The 15,834-nt window shown below is 40.9% G+C and overlaps 2 protein-coding genes across 12 annotated transcripts in view; both read right to left on the reverse strand.

The window, feature by feature from the left end:
- Positions 1-399: 399 nt before the first annotated feature.
- Positions 400-12,836, reverse strand: LOC129731238 (transmembrane protein 87A). Of its 3 annotated transcripts, XR_008728986.1 has the most exons (10): positions 12,589-12,836; positions 12,240-12,300; positions 12,083-12,180; positions 11,831-12,022; positions 11,608-11,769; positions 2,017-2,300; positions 1,747-1,956; positions 1,420-1,691; positions 942-1,358; positions 400-850 (listed from the first exon to the last, which is right to left on the reverse strand). XR_008728986.1 is itself a non-coding variant. In XM_055691077.1 (9 exons), exons 1-9 carry the CDS (start codon positions 12,688-12,690, stop codon positions 1,138-1,140), a joined length of 1,599 nt encoding a protein of 532 aa, XP_055547052.1. In that variant the 5' UTR covers positions 12,691-12,836; the 3' UTR covers positions 400-1,137. The 3 variants fall into 3 exon arrangements, 2 of the variants coding, with proteins under 2 accessions (XP_055547052.1, XP_055547050.1); XM_055691077.1 differs by having other exon boundaries at positions 400-1,358; positions 11,608-11,766; XM_055691075.1 differs by having other exon boundaries at positions 400-1,358.
- Positions 12,837-13,543: 707 nt separating this feature from the next.
- LOC129727289 (dachshund homolog 2) overlaps positions 13,544-15,834 on the reverse strand; it is a 109,991-nt gene continuing 107,700 nt past the window's right edge. For all 9 annotated transcript variants that reach the window (XM_055684971.1, XM_055684973.1, XM_055684969.1 and 6 more), the window contains one exon: positions 13,544-15,805. In XM_055684971.1, coding sequence (XP_055540946.1) covers positions 15,672-15,805 — 134 coding nt within the window. In that variant the 3' untranslated portion in view covers positions 13,544-15,671. The remainder of the gene's footprint in view (positions 15,806-15,834) is intronic.

Genomic DNA, 15,834 nt, shown 5'->3' on the forward strand with positions numbered 1-15,834 from the left:
CTTACCAAGCAGTCCACACCAGAACTAATAGCTCCTTCTTGAAATCTTTCGTCCGTTAACAATTGAAATGTTGGTAACCTTCGGTTGCTGATATTCGACACGATCCGATGAGGTTCGTATCGAAAGATATCCTCAGGTCTCCTCGAGGATACAAATGGATTTTCACCTTAACTTGCATGGCAGAGCATCGAAGCTTTCGTGGAAAATTTCTTTCATGCAATCTTGCATGCACAACTTCTGTAACTTAACCATAATAAGCTGCGTACCTAAAGCTGAATTTCTACCTAAATAGACTGCGTACTGAAGGATCCTTTGATTCAATAAAAATCGAGGCTTTTCTCACCTAACTTGAACTGTTCAATTCTATGCAGCTTCGGACTACAAAATTTCTAATACGCCTTTATTTGTTCATTTTATTCATACTGATCACTACGACGTATCCGGTTTGCTATATACAGGAGAAATGAAACTCTATTTATATATTTTAAACAAACTGCTCTAAAACTGTAAGCAGTAAGGTATGTCATAAAGTTAACCGTTTTTTTTTTTTTCATCCTCACGGCATACAATAGTTCTGCTTTTGTCTAATTAAATTCATCGATACAAGACTTTAAGCTTCTTGCACTTCACCGCTATCCTAGGTCCACTATTGGTTAAACACCCAACCAGTCGTTAAGTTTGCAAGTATCCTAATTGAAATGGATAGGAATAGTACTGCGAATCAGCTTCAGTCGGAATCTCGACTGAATTAAACTACAACTAGGCTCTAACATCATTAGCGACTGACGCGGTAAACAGCAGTTACTTCTCTTAGGCTTCACTCGGCAAGAAGTTCACGTTCGATAATGTACTAAAAACAAAAGGAAATGTTAGGAGAAATACTAATCTGGACGAACGTAGATGCACGAAATTGAATACCAAAGTGAAAAATAAATTCAAACCTAATAATTTTCGTTTCCCACACTTTGACTAGCGCGTTTGCTTTTCTTTCTTTTTGTCTATCCTGTCTGCTACTGGTTAAAAGCCATCCACTAAAACCTACCGCTAAAAAGGAGAAGTTTCGGTCCAACAGTCTGTGCAGTCTCTGCGGAAGAAAGTTCATATTTGCTCTAAACGGCGCGCGGCGATTGCTCCGCCTTATTGCATTTTCGACACCTCAAACTTGGTGTTGACGATCTCCTCGTCCGAATCAAGTACCGGCAGGGCAGCCTCGGCAATCGCGGCCGGTATATTTTCCTCCACCCACTTGAGGTCATCCTCCTCGGTGGTCGGACTTTTTGCGTTCGGTTTCGGCGATGCACTGCGCGCTCCCCGCATCTTGACACCGTACGCATCGGACACAAACTGCTCTTCCTCATCTGAATAATTTGATTTGGTTATTAGTGTATGTTATTGTTTTAAATTTCGCTACGAACTCACCATCATCTTCATCCTCGGGGTTGTCCAGCAGTGGCGTGAATGCATACCGTTGGTTGTTGTTAGTTGGTCGCCATAGAATCATAATTACGAGCAGCAGCGTGGAGAACAGAACATGCCAAAAGGCGTCATCTACCCACAGCTCCTTCCAGTCCGATAGGCACTCGGTAAGCCGGTGCGCTTTGATCGAGTACAGCATAAATATAACCGACGCCAGCACCGCGAAGATCAGCGTGTTTGTAAAGTGTCGGTACAGCGATAGTTTGACCATGTTTCTGAAATTAAAAGTTTGGATTACTAGCTCTCATAGTGTACTTGATATAAAGATACCTTCGCAACCGCAATGTTCTGGTGGTCTGCACGAGCGACGTGAAAATCCACCAACAAATGGCTGAATCTAGTACGGCTAACGGAATGCTAGCCACTAGCAGCTGGTCGTTTTTGGTGTGCATTATTCGTAGGAAGCTTTCGACACAGGCAAGCACTAAGTACAGTGCACCAGTTCCAACAACACGATGCAGCATTGGCCCCAAGCGAGGTCTAACGAAAAACAACGTTGAGGTTAGTAATTCTAAAATACTATGGAGAAAAGAATCCTACTTCACAATTCCAAATCCAAGTGAAACGATTATCACTAACATCCGGGCCAGTGTTCGCTTTCCACAGGAAACCCACTCGGCAAACAGGACCATTCCTTTGACTGACACTCCGGTCGAGTTGATGTTCTGATATTCTTCGTAGAACATGGCCTTCTCCAGCATGCCCAGCAGGATGACTCCGCCGATCCAGAACTGAATGCGTAGCAGATCACGCCACTGCAGAAACGACACTGTAAGCCAGATTATGCCGAGAACCACGTACACCAGACACATCGTGCCGTAGAACTGTAAAACAAGAGAAGGAAGGATAGATTTTTAGTTTACTTTATGGGGAAAATCGCCGTTTGATCAGTTCATTCAGATTTGCATAGCGTGAGGGTTCTTTACGTGACAATAAAAGTTGTTCTGATGCCAAAAACATTTAATTAATAGACAATAAGAGAAATAATCTAATTCCAAAATGATATGTAAATATCACACATTTAATTTCTGTGTAATTTGTGTAATTCTCATTGAAGGTATTGCGACAGAGAGGGTTCACTGCTGTCAAATTTCAAGCTTAGCTCGCTTGCAAACTGTCCCTCAAACCATCACAGAAACTGCATTCTGTAATCACAGTGAAGAACTCTCATCAAAATCGTGATCGTATTGCATGTGGTTGTTTCTTTCTAGTAGCAGCATATTTGGCGTCGAAAGTTCAGCATCGTGAGGATCATCCGATACATGCGTCAATGGTCGATTATTGATAAGATTCATTACCTCGCATAGTGTTGTTAGTAGAACTAAATCAGAACGGTCCCAGCACCCGCCAAAATGAGGCGTTCCAGGTGGTATAAATGACCATTCTACTCCTCTCACGCTCAATGTTTCCTCTATTTGATTCTCGTCAAGCTCTTACACCGGCTTTTTCAATTCTTGGTTTGCTCCGGTAAAATTGGTCACGTTGTCAGATACAATCTTTTTTGGAACTCCATGGATCGCCATAAAACATCTAATTGCCATCATGCAGCTGCTCGTATCCAGTATCCAGAACCACTTCCAGGTGCACTGCCCGACTCATGAATACGCCCAACCCAGCGTTTCTCAGGTCGTCGTCCAACTTCTACGGTTAAAGGTCCAAAATAATCGATCCCTGTATGAGTAAAACAAAATGGACGAAGTTGTCCGCTCCGGTGGCAAGTTACCCATCTGGGCCACGCCTGGTTTGGCACGTAACTCTCTGCATCTCACGCATGTTTGTCTAAATTTTTTAATTTGAGAACGGACCTTAAAAATCGGTTTTCGATGAGTCCTTGATGAGCATTTGCATTGTGGAACGTACGTATCAACAAGTTGGTGAAATTATGATTGTTCGGTAAAATAACAGGATTGTTGACATTGAACGGTTTGTCCAGATCTTGAATGCGGCCTTTCATTCTTATGACTCCATTGACCAATATGGGGGAGTACGTGAACAATCGACTTGACCTTTTCACATAACCGGTTGTCCTTAAATTGTGGACCTCGTCGTGGAATGTATCCATTTGCACTTTTTTATACCACAGGTTTTTCACCTCCTCCGTTGATTGAAAACTTCTTGGGTTTATTCTTTTTGGGAAGGCCAACAATCTTTCTCATCTTTAAATAATAAGCTGTCGATCTTATTAAACGATTGTAGTCCGAAAATCTAGCAATATCAGGTAAATCCACAATTTGCTCAATGATTTGAAAGCATACTGTTTCTTCTTCATCTTGAAATTCATCATGATAATTCACACCTTCGCTCATTGACATCGCAACGCAGTCTTGACTCGGCCACTCGCTTCGGTCATGCTTCAAAAAACCTGATCCACTCAGCCATTCTTCAATACTTACAAAATTTGACTTTGACTTTGTAGGTAAATCTGCAACGTTCCAATTGGATGGAATCCAATTCCACATTGCCGTATTGTGTCCATTTTCCTTATGTTGCCAATTCGAGATCCAACGTAGGCGTTCAGCTTTTCTCTCACTGCAGGGTTGATATTTGTTGACACTCTTGAGTGAAAGCGAAAAAAAGGATCCATAAACGTTATTTTTTTACAATCCTTTCAGAGTTCTCCCTTCCCGTTTTTTGCATGGAAGTGAACTGTCAAAACACCTCATTATATTTCATGCGATGGAAGCAAGACAACAAAATCAGTTTATCAGTCAACGAAGATTGTCAAGGCATTGGTCAGTGTCAATGAAAAAGTGTTTCAATAAGGTTCGTTTGGTTGAGTGGACTGTTTGTTTTTCTTTTTCGCTTTGAAGTGAAGATCATTTGGTTGGATTTGTCGTCAAATTTTATTCCATAACCGTGAACGATGCGCGCGATCTATTTCATTTGAGCATAACAGCACGTTACTAGGACGAAAATCTAGTGTATCTGAAAGAGTGCTGCGATCATTGGAAGTGAAAATTGAAAATGATTGGCTGTAATTTTCGGAGAATTTTGCTGGGGAGAATTACTTTTATCAGCACTGCTCTTGTGCATAACTAAGCAAAACAAATTTTCAAATCCGTCCAAAAGTGTGTTGACGTTACTTCCACCAATAGTTCCTCCTGTGCCACCTTCACCAGCTGACTAGAAAGCACACATCCTTGCGATTTAAGTCTAGGAACAGTCTGTGATTTGATCTTTAAACACTGTCAGCTTGCACTTCGCAGTGGATGTTCCAAACTCGTTTTCGAACATTGGCCAATCCATGATGTTTCCCGTGAATTGTAGTAGATCTCTCACATGCTGATTTTGGAGGGCCTTTAAAGCTTGGCATAGAACCTCGTTAGTACCGGTGGCTGCTACATCATATTGGAGATTCTCTGAACGGCCAGGACGTTCAGGACGAACGGGGAAGTCAGCACAATCAGGACGGTCAGGACGAATAGAACGATTAAGGTGAACAGAATAATGTTCGGACTCTTCCAATGCGTTCACCCAGTTTTGACAGTCATGAACACGCCGTAGTGAACTTCAGCATGAAGTATCGGAACGGGAGCGTAACTCGTTGATTTGGATTGTTCAATTGTGCTTCTTTCTGAAAAATTCAGCTTTTTCTGCTAGCTTTTAAGCTCTAGCTACTTTTGAATTTTTAACTCTTCCAAACGCTGCTCTGCTACTATACGGTCCTGCTCTAAAGAGACATGCCATTCCTCTTCTTCTAACTTCTCGACGAGTTCTAAGGCACGGATTTGGCTTGCATTGGTAGCTGAAGATCTTCTACTTCTATGCGATACCCTGCTACCACCACTTATGAAAACTTCATTTCGCACCGTTACGGATACATCGTTGACTTCGTTGTTGACACCACCAGCAGCGTTTTGCTCGCCAAAAATATCTTCAGGGTCAACGAAAGGCTGCTCAAATGACTCAATTTGCCTTACCGGAGTTCGTAGTATATTGTTGTTTCGTGTAAGGGTTGGTATTTCGTAATAATATTACAGAAGGGTTTTGGAGACTATTCCTACGGTTTCGAAGGACCACTGTCAGCAACCAGTATGTTGCGACAGACTATTTTGACGGGGCAACTTCACGACCAGTTAGGATCCGGACAAGGGGACGAAATCTGAACCACAAACTATTTTTTACTCGACGAATAAAGTTTGAACAAATCTTGAAGAGCTTTTTATTTTATGAACTAGTTTGTTTCAGTGGTTGTTAAGAAATGAAAAATTTTCCCCACTCACCCGTGCATGGCTTGCTTGTCACCAACAGAGACAATGGCTTTTTCCTGGTTCTCTGCTGAATATAGTTTTGGCGGCTCTCTCGCATGACATAACTTAGAACTTTACGCTAAAAAAAACCAAGAGCTCGCCGATCAGCCCCTTTCAACTTCCTTGCTTCATGGCCGTAGAGGTCCACGGGAAAAATTAGTGTTTTATAGCATGCTTGTCTTTTCTCCTCAGAAAACCTCTAGAGTGCAGGAGAACATCTTGCACTGCCAAAACAACTGCTCTCACACTAAAGAGCAAACCAACGCACATGCTAGAAGAGAACGACAGACGATTTTTATCTGGTGAGCTTCCTGAAGGCACCGCGGTGAAATCTGAAATCTCTCTCTTGCGAGACAATGAACTATGATGTACTTTCTCACACGTATGGACATCACGCACAATGATTACACAGCAGAGCTATCTGCGGTGCGTTTTACAGTTTGTTTCTTGAACATGGTAGATGAGGAAAAGAGATTGGAAGAAAAAAAATAGACTGCGTTGCTCGTGCCGGTCGAGTTTACTCTGGTCGAATTCGTTTCGCGGTGTAGCTACACGAGGACTACACTTTTGCCCGGTATGTTTTTTTTCACTTTCCAGACTACTCGCCAGTGGACACTGTGGTGTACTTCTAAGTTTTCTCTGTAGAGTGATTCACCCCTCTTGTTTCTATCAGATGTGGGGTGAGCTGGAAGTGTGTTTGTATCTCTGTAAGTTGGTTGAGACACTTTGGAGTGGAGAAAGAAGCGGTGTGGTAAAAGAATTTGCTACACGCAGGCACATACTGAATGGGAAGAGCGCGGTGAATTTTTTCTCCACTCTTTCCACATACTGAGGAGAATGACAAGCATGTTTTGTAGAGTGCAAGTTTAGTACGAGTTTGCAGACTACGGGACCTCAGCTGGTTACGCAATCCATAGAAGGCCCTGTTTGCGGCTGCTATCCGCCTTTTTGTCTCAGGCTAACCTCGTTGTCACGTCACCAGGTAAATAAATTCGTCGACTACTTCAAAAATTTCCTCAGCTAACACCACCTCAGCACCAACATCCGTCGGACTCCCACGCTCTCTACCAGCCACCATGTATTTCGTTTTGGCAGAGGTAATGATGAGCCCTACTCTCACAGCTTCCCTCCCGAGAGATCCGAACGCCTCTCCCACCGCTCTACGGTTGATACCAATGATGTCGGTATCGTCTGCAAAACCGAGAAGCATGTGAGACTTCGTGATGATGGTGCCGCTTCTTTGCACGCCGGCCCTCCGTATGACACCCTCCAATGCGATGTTGAACAATAAGTTTGACAGCCCGTCTCCCTGCTTCAAACCATCTAACGTCACGAAAGAGTCCGATATCTCACTGGCTATCCTGACGCATGATGTGGAGCCTTCAAGGGTAAGGCATGTATCAGCCTAATTAGTTTTGTTGGGAAACCATGTTCGACCATAATTCGCCAACGCATAACTCATTTCTCTTTACTGTATCGTACGCTGCCTTGAAGTCAACGAACAGATGGTGCGTCTGCAGATTAAATTCTCGTAATTTATCGAGGATCTGAGGCAGGGTAAACATTTGGTCCGTAGTGGAGTGTCCCCCTCGAAAACCACATTGGTAATCAACAACAAAGGTCTCCGACAACGGCCTCAGACTATGGAACAATTACTACAGTCCAGGCGGTGGCCTTTTTTTGTAGATTGGACATATGAAACCCTTCAACCAGTCCGAGGGCAATTCTTCATTGGACCACACTCTCAGCATGATCCGGTGTAAAGCACCGACTTTAAAAAGTTCGGCTGGAATGCCGTCTTTACCAGCTGCCTTGCAGTTCTTCAGCTCTTTCATTGCTTTCTTAACCTCGTCCATGAATGGTGGGTCCACAGCTTTGCCATCATCCTCAATCACCATCCTGCTCCTTTCGACTACGCTGTTTTCTTCACCATTCAACAGCACACTAAAGTGTTCCTTCCAACGCCTGGCCACTTCCGTTCTATCGGTAATCAGGTTCCCCACCCTATCATTGCACATGACAGGGGCTGACACGTTCCGGTTCCTGATTCCATTTATCTTCTTGTAATAGCTTCATCGTGCCTAGAGAAGCAACTTTCCGCCTCCGCAAGAATCCGCTCCCAATGCTGTCGTTTCGTCCGGCGATGGAGTCTTTTTTCAGCAGCTCTAGCTCCCCGGTATCTTCCTACGCTCTGAAGAGTCACAGCCGTGGCTAACATGTGAACTCTGGCGCGGTTCTTTTCATCCGTCGCTCGCTGGCGCTCAGCGTCAAACCACTCATTGGACGTGGCTGTCGCAGATGTACCCAACACTTCTCCCGCTGTGGTGCTGATTGCACTGTGGATATGCCTCCACTGTTCATTCAGGCTACCTCCAACTTGATCCTCGATCCGCTCATCAACCTTCCGCAGGTACTCTGTAGCCACTTCTCCAGTTGATAGCCGCTGGATGTTCAACTGTATCCTCCTTGTCGTCCTGGATTTTAACACGTTTGACAACCGGGCGCGAATCTTGGATACCACGAGATAATGATCCGAGTCAACGTTTGGTCCTCTGAACGACCTGACGTCTGTAACGTCTGAAAAATGCCGACCATCTATCAGGACATGGTCGATCTGGGAGCAGACCTCTCCATTTGGGTGTCTCCAGGTGTGCTTACGTATGTTCCGGAGTGCAAAATAAGTTCGACCTAACATCAATAACATCCAAAAACTACAGACCATCAATCGCTACGTAATCGATTTAGGAGCAGGCTTCTCTGTTTGGATACCATTTGGATTCGAATTTGGAAAATAGAAGCTACATCCGCCTGGCCAAGGATGGAAAAAATCGTATCGTGGCCAAAGATGGAAAAAATCGTATCGCATAACAATCATTCGGGTATCATTTCTGAACGTGCTATTCATAAGCTTTCAATCCTAGCAAACTATTGTTATTAAAAATTACACATTCTCACGCATGCAAGAGATAATTTAGAGGAAAAAAATATATGGTGGCTTTTTTTTGATGATTTTGTTTCAGTATTGCCTGCTTTACGCGGAGCGAGCTACATATAGCGAGTGTTTCGCGAAAGAATCGTAAACGATTGCACTCGGGCGGTGGCAACGATTTTTTCAAATGTTGGTTGCTTGTAGGCGGAATTCGGCTAGTCCACGTCGTGCTTTCACCGTGATATACCTCGATATACCTCGATGATTCTAGGTGATTTCAAATATTACATGCTAATGCACCATGCTACATTTTACGTAAGCATTAATGATACCTATTTGCTTCGGCAAGCAAACAGTTGAACGCAATCAAACGTTCATTTGGATTCATAATTTTGTATCACTGGCGATAATCTCTCGAAGGTTCTTGTGATACTGTTGAATGCAAGTGAACTTGGATACAATGAATATTATCGTGTTTGAATCATTCAGTCTACTTCTATGGTATTCGGAGCTCTTAGAAACGAGAAACAATCAGCGACGTTACTATGGAAAATTTGTACGCGAGAGAAAATAATTGGATGATAGCTGATAAATCAAAGAACACCTTTGCATGAAATATTGCTAGTGAGTTAACATTTCCTTGCTGGTGGCCGTGGCAAAGTATATCAGCCTCCAATGACCGGACGAAAGAATTCCTCCTTCCCAACGTGCACGTTTGCATCTCCGTTGACGACTTTTACGTCATGTTTAGGGCACTTGTCATAGGTTCGTTCCAGCTTCATAGAACTTTTCTTCGACGTCATCAGATTTGTAGTTTGTCGGTGCGTAGGTAATTATTAAACTGTAGTTGAAGAATTCCCCCTAAACCTCGACACGCATATACGGTGGGGGCTCTTAGATGTTCACAGGTGATTTCAATTATCTGCCTTAGTTTCTCTTTATCACCATCCAAAAAAAATAATTTTTAATGCAAACGTGAAATTCGTGCCGCTTAATAAGACTAGGGAATCTAGTATCCAACGCAAATTCGTCCGGTATACTTTTGAGGGCTTTCCTGGGATAACTTGGATTTACCTCGGTACGAAAACCGCTGATGCGGGAAAAAAAATATGTTAAATTCAAAGTAAAATCTGGTAAAATATGATGAATCCTGAAAAATTTTAAGATTTGATCAAAGCTCCGGTAAGCCACAATTGCAACAGAAATTTTAGATTTGATCTTGTGAAAGTTTGAGTGACGGGAATTGTATAAAGGTTAGCAAAAGTAGAACCAAATTTCCAAAAACACCTTCGAATTACAAAGAAGAGTAAGACAAAAGATTAACTAAATTTTCGAGAAAAAGGCAAAATACAATCCAAAATTTCAATAGCTTGGAATATTTTTTAAAACGGTCTAAGAATTAAGAAAAAAGAAATTTAAAATGTAAAAAAAAATCGTTGAAATAATGACAAAGAAGGGCAATATAAATAGTTGGCTTCATCCACTAAAGGAATAAAAAAAAACACACCACTTGTATTTTTTGACGTAGAGCTCTGTCCTTCGCTACCGCTATTTGTAAAACAGTGCTATGTAAAATTTGGGTGTTTTCTTGCGTTTACGGGAATGAGTCCATTTTAGTATGCTCTTCAAGAATGGCCCATAAAAAATTAGGGCTTGTTCCACACGACCTCCATTTTTTTTTGTTCTCTGGATGTACTACATCTCAATTATTAGCATACCAGTCCTAGGTTTTCATTCGCATATAACTCCTCCTCGAAACCATTTTCAATGAAGTTTAAAGTGAAATTGCCCTTCATAAAAGGTATCCATTGAATCGATTCAACAATTCGGCTAAGCCCTCCATTCAGATTCAGAAGCGATTTCTTGCTGCTGCTTTAGTGTAGTATTATAGAGTTTCCAAGGTGTGAACGGAAAGTATTCCGAAGCAGCTTCACCGAAGCCGATTAAATTCTTGTCGGAAATATCGTCTTCACTTCAATAAACCTTAAGGCATTGAAAAACGGACATTTTCGAACACAAGTTTTGGTGAACGTAAAATACTTATAACTCGGTTAATTTTCAACGAATTTCTACCGTTTCCGCAGTAACCGATTGAAGAATGAGCAACGCGTCAACAAATTATAATTTCACACGTTATCTCTTGAGCAATGTTTTAAACGCTTCAAGTTTCGATTTATCAGAGCTGAAAACACGAATACCATCCAACTTTGGTTTTTTCTAAACTGAGATTAAATCCGGAGGCCGGAATTCGACCCCAGGCGCCATTTTGAATTCTAAAATGGCATCTTTCGGTTCTCGGAAAACTGAAAATGGCCAAAAGCTACCCAATATGGGTATTTTCGTAATCACAGCCGATAATCGAACACAAACGCTATTTTTAAATCCAAAGTGACAGCTTCCGGCATCTGGGAAAGAGCCTATTACCTAATATGAGTGGAACTGTGCAATCTTGTTACACTGTTGTTACACAGTTGCGAAAAATTTTTGATTGATTTATATTTCTTTTTTTATCATTACAATCTTTTGTGCCATAAAGCATCAAGGAATTGTCACAAAAATGAATCGAGAAAAATGAAAGGTGTTGAATCCTTGAAACATGTAAAGACTAGCAAGTATAGTACAGTAGAATAAAGTTCAGCAAAATACTATGTGCAGCAAATAATCATAGTGTAAAAACACTCTTCAATAAATCGATTAAAGTATATTCTGTCTGTCTGAGTTATCAGATAAGAAAAATAAAGCCTCAGCTCTATATGCAGCCTTCAAAATTTGTTACTCTATATTGTCAGTAATACCAAGCCGAACTGAACTCTATCAAACTTCAAATATACTTAAATGACTCAAAACAAATATGGCCGTCTGTACTCTCTAATCGTATTCTTCGGTGGAAGCAAATTATCTTTAAGTCCAGCAATGATTCAAAATGAAGGCAAATAAAAACATGAATCTTACCGGCAAAAGTGGCCAATCCACCGCAGATAGATAACCCCTGTCGGATTTCATCTCCACATGAACACGAGCCTGAAATTTTACATCCGACTCAATTCTGAGTATGAAAATGTACAACCCATCTTTGGTGATGGTGAAAATCGGCTTCGGTTCAGTTACTCCCTGCTAGAAGAATAATTTTGAGATAATAAAAGGGGCAGACACTTAGGTAAGAAGCAGAGCGTACCGTTTCTCGACGAGACTTTCCATTAATATCCGCTTGTTCGACTGGTTCCTTCGACTTCACGCTGGGTTCCTTCAGCTTTAGCTCCGGCAAACTAATGTGCCCTCCCCGGGTACATTTCTCCTCGTAGGGACCCGCACTGACCTTCGACTGGTTTGGCGATGAGAAGAATGCTTCGTACTGTGGATTGTAGGACTGCAGTAAAAAATAAGTCAGTTAATACAGAATTTAAAAATCGTGAAGTAATTTTCTTACATTCCGAACGTATTCCTCCCAACATTTTAGCTCCAGTAAATCCCAAGAAATTTTCAGCGGTATTGATGGTAATTGTTTGTCTTCCGGTTCGCAGTTAACTGCAACATTAAACGATAATAAATATTCTAAGTTGAAAAAAGCAACAACAAAAACTTACTCTGCGTATAGATTTTGAAGCCAGCAAAGACCGACTTCGGAATCGGCATGTAACGACCATCCTGACAAGCAAACAAATGAAGTATCGATTAATCAAAGCTCGAGCGATTGTGATAGCAAGTAGAAAAAAAAAACACCATTGCTAATATGAGTCACCCACAAACAAATAGAAGCCTTCGCAATGATGAGTTCTAGCTCACCTTGCCATAAGTAGGTGCCGACGATGACTATTAACCGGTACTTATAACATAAATAACTGCGTATGTTGACTCAAGCCAGGCAACGAAATTTGCAGACGTGTTTGTTTGTGGCACCGAAATTAATGATCGATTCACACCGCAACAACTTACCATCGACAGCACGAAGTCCCATTTGCCCTGCTCCGGGAAGGCCACCAGCAGGCCAAAGCAGGAACAGAGACAGCAGATAAAGATTAGCTCCGATCGGTTCATGTTGCACGTTTTATTGTTTTTCCACGGAGAAGAAAATCCAGGAAAAAAGCCCCGATGTGCCACCGTAAGTCACATCACTTCAATACTTGTCCACTTTTTTCATTTTTTTCTTCTTACGAAGAAATCAAGCCGCAGTGACGTTTTTGTGACAACCCATCAAAATCAGCTTTCCGCGGAGGTTGTTGACAGTCCGAGGGGTGCGAAGATTAGTAGTCGACGTGTGAGCTATCCAGTTTTCAGTAGAGGAAATAGAATCACGGCCCGAAACGTCTAGTAAACAATGCTCGTCAAAATGATATTCAACATCTGTTTTGTTTAGTATACAAAAAAATTCGTTAAATAGTTGCAAACAAACCAACAAAATGATTGTACTTAACAGACTTAACATCAAACACCCCTTCGACTATTTTACCCACTGAATTGTGGGGCGCAAACCAGCTAGCTGGCATCCCGCCATGTTTCGAGGACTAACATCTCAGCGTGTGTGTAAACGAGATAGCATATCACCGCCACTTTTCATACGCATAACATAGCAACTGTCAATGGGGCCCGCAAATTGCGGATCCGCAGTGATGTTAGCTCCTAACGGAGCAAAGCAAATAAGATAGAGATGCCAGCTAGCTGGCGCAAACGGAACGAAGATGTTGGGTGGTACTTGCATACAAGAATGTTGCACGAAATTATTACACCGAAACAAGTAGCATGCTTTAAAGATTTCAGATGTCTGGAAATCGCACAAGAGAGTATGGAGGGAAGTTTTTTGTTTCTATAGCAATCAGAAAAAAGGGCGTCACCTAATTTTATTCATAAGAAGCTGTGATATATCCAACGGTTGAGCTTGAAACGACAAACGTAGATATTTTTTGGTATTTTATTTGACCATTCTAATAGCACAGAGCATTCAATATTACAGCATTTCTTGTTGTGTATCTCATAATTTATCATAAGTTATTACCTTTTAAAAAAATTACTTCTTGCTGTGTCTCCTTTTTTTTCATTCGACCATTCCAAGTTGACATGTTGTATTGTTTTTGCTTTCGCACTTGACTGCTCACCAGTTTTAACAATAAGCCCCTAAGAGTACGTATCAAAAAGATAAAATTAAATAAAACAGACAAATTATTCGTTGCGAATAATTTAACGAATACTGCTGGGCGCGAAATTCGCCTAGCTTTGCTACTGAACATGCAGCTTTTTCATTCCACTTGTAATTATGTTTATTTAGCCAAAAATGCCTACCCTTTCTTACTTTCCTTTCTTCTCTTTTTTCTTCGTATTGGTTTGAATGTCTGTCATATGTCATATGTACTTATTTGTTTAATTATTTTATGCGTTTAGATACAATGTGTTGCTATCTTCTATTCCTTTCCTCTGATAAATAACGCCTGTGTCTGTGTGATGCTCTCAGCTTACCAGCTTTAGCTTCTTCGAAATAATATAAAATACATAAAGCAATAATAAATAAGTCACGATCTGCTAGCTCGCTCTATTTTGGTTCACATTTAAATGCGGAAGAGAAACTCATGGAGATATGAAATTGTTTTTTTTTTGTGCTCGAGTAGAAAATAAAATCCAACTACTTAACCAATGGAAAGTAGTATATTAGTAATACTCATCAATGTTAGAAGTTTTCATTTAATTATGGAGCTGAACACAATCACTATCACTAGATTGTGCTCTCTGTTTTTTTTAATACTCGCTCAATAGAAAACAATTTGGATAAATTTCCAATTTTATCTGGAAGAAATCAACTTGGAAAAATACTAAGTACTTTTCGAGTGTGTGCGTGTATGTCTATGTGTGTCTCTGTGTTTGCGTTTGTGTGACATGAACGGACATTCGTGAATGAGCTTACGTGTCTAATTAACCCTTATCTGCTTTCAAAAAACACAAAAACTATCATTTATATTCACAATGCTAAGTTTGCGTTAAATATGTTTCTGTTTATTTATCATTTTAGTTATTATGACTTCTAGCAGTAACTAATTTACAAAGTACAGTACGGTTTCGTTTTGAGAAAGATCATGCAAGGTTTATTCTGCTTGTTGTTTTGCTTCAACTGTAACGAAGAAAGTTTAATTTTAATTACAAATAATTTATTGAAGAAAAATATATGGCTGACAACACTTCGTGTACTGCCAGTACGGCAAAGTAATTTAAATAATCATTTGTGCTAAGTTAGAGTTGTACTAAGAATATTTTGCTTCGCTTTTGTCTTGTTTTTTTTTCTTTCTTTTTTTTTCTGCTTTAAATTTGCTCAATATTTCCACGACTGATTTACATCATTTTATCTACTTAACATCGAGTGACCACAACTAAATTATTACATACTGATTTTCGATCCACGTTTGCCATGAGCTGTGAAAGCCATTATTTTACTAAAAGTATATGTTTGTGTGTAGCTATGTGTGTGTGTGTTTGTTTTGTGTTGAGATCTTGCTGCATACTATTTCACAATGGATTCATTTGCTGACTGTTGTTTGTTTGATTTAAGTTTTTCTTCTGATTATTTTTTTGCAGGTTAAAGTACAGATTTGTCTATCATTAAAAACTTGTTTTTTTCTTTTTATTTTCAGTTCGAATGTCGTATTGTTCCTCTGATAGAAGGACATATAAATCAAAAAGCTGTGTATCTGTGTGTCCTTGTTCGCCAACGGTGCAGATCGCGTTCGACTGCACGTGTTCCAATTTGCACGGTGTATCATTTTTTCTTGCTCTTCCTCGGTGTGATATCAAATAGCTTGTTCACGTTCGTATCCTTTACTTTTAGTATAACTGCACATTCGATTACCCGATGGTAGTAGGCCAGGCAAACAGCGAGCGTTGCTATGCGTTGTTGTGCCTGCCTGCCGGTAGAGGAGCTGCCGGCCCATCCAAAGAAGTGGAAGTAGAAAAAGAAGAACGAGTGCTACTGCTGCTGCTGCTGCTGCTTGTGGTGGTGATTTCGAGAGCGATGGAAAGATTAGCCATAATTGCTGGAACTAAGTGGCACTGGTGTAAAGAACAGAGTTTTTGTAATAATTGGACCGATCCTGGAGTGGTCCTTTGACGCCTTCGCCTTCGGCGGCCTGTTGTCGCACTTTGCGCTCGAGTTCCAACTCTTGAGCCAAGGATTCTAAAGATGAGAAAAAAAGAAGAAAAAAA

The sequence above is a fragment of the Wyeomyia smithii genome, chromosome 3, assembly GCF_029784165.1.
Source record: "Wyeomyia smithii strain HCP4-BCI-WySm-NY-G18 chromosome 3, ASM2978416v1, whole genome shotgun sequence".
NCBI lineage: Eukaryota > Metazoa > Arthropoda > Insecta > Diptera > Culicidae > Wyeomyia > Wyeomyia smithii.

Excerpts from the sequence above, each read along its gene's own strand:
- LOC129731238 (XM_055691075.1), bottom strand. The coding sequence starts at position 12,690 with ATGAACCGATCGGAGCTAATCTTTATCTGCTGTCTCTGTTCCTGCTTT. Across the intron at positions 12,301-12,588 it reads GGGACTTCGTGCTGTCGATG|GATGGTCGTTACATGCCGAT; the intron begins GTAAGTTGTTGC and ends TTTGCTTGTCAG. Across the intron at positions 12,023-12,082 it reads GGGAGGAATACGTTCGGAAT|TCCTACAATCCACAGTACGA; the intron begins GTAAGAAAATTA and ends TTTTTACTGCAG.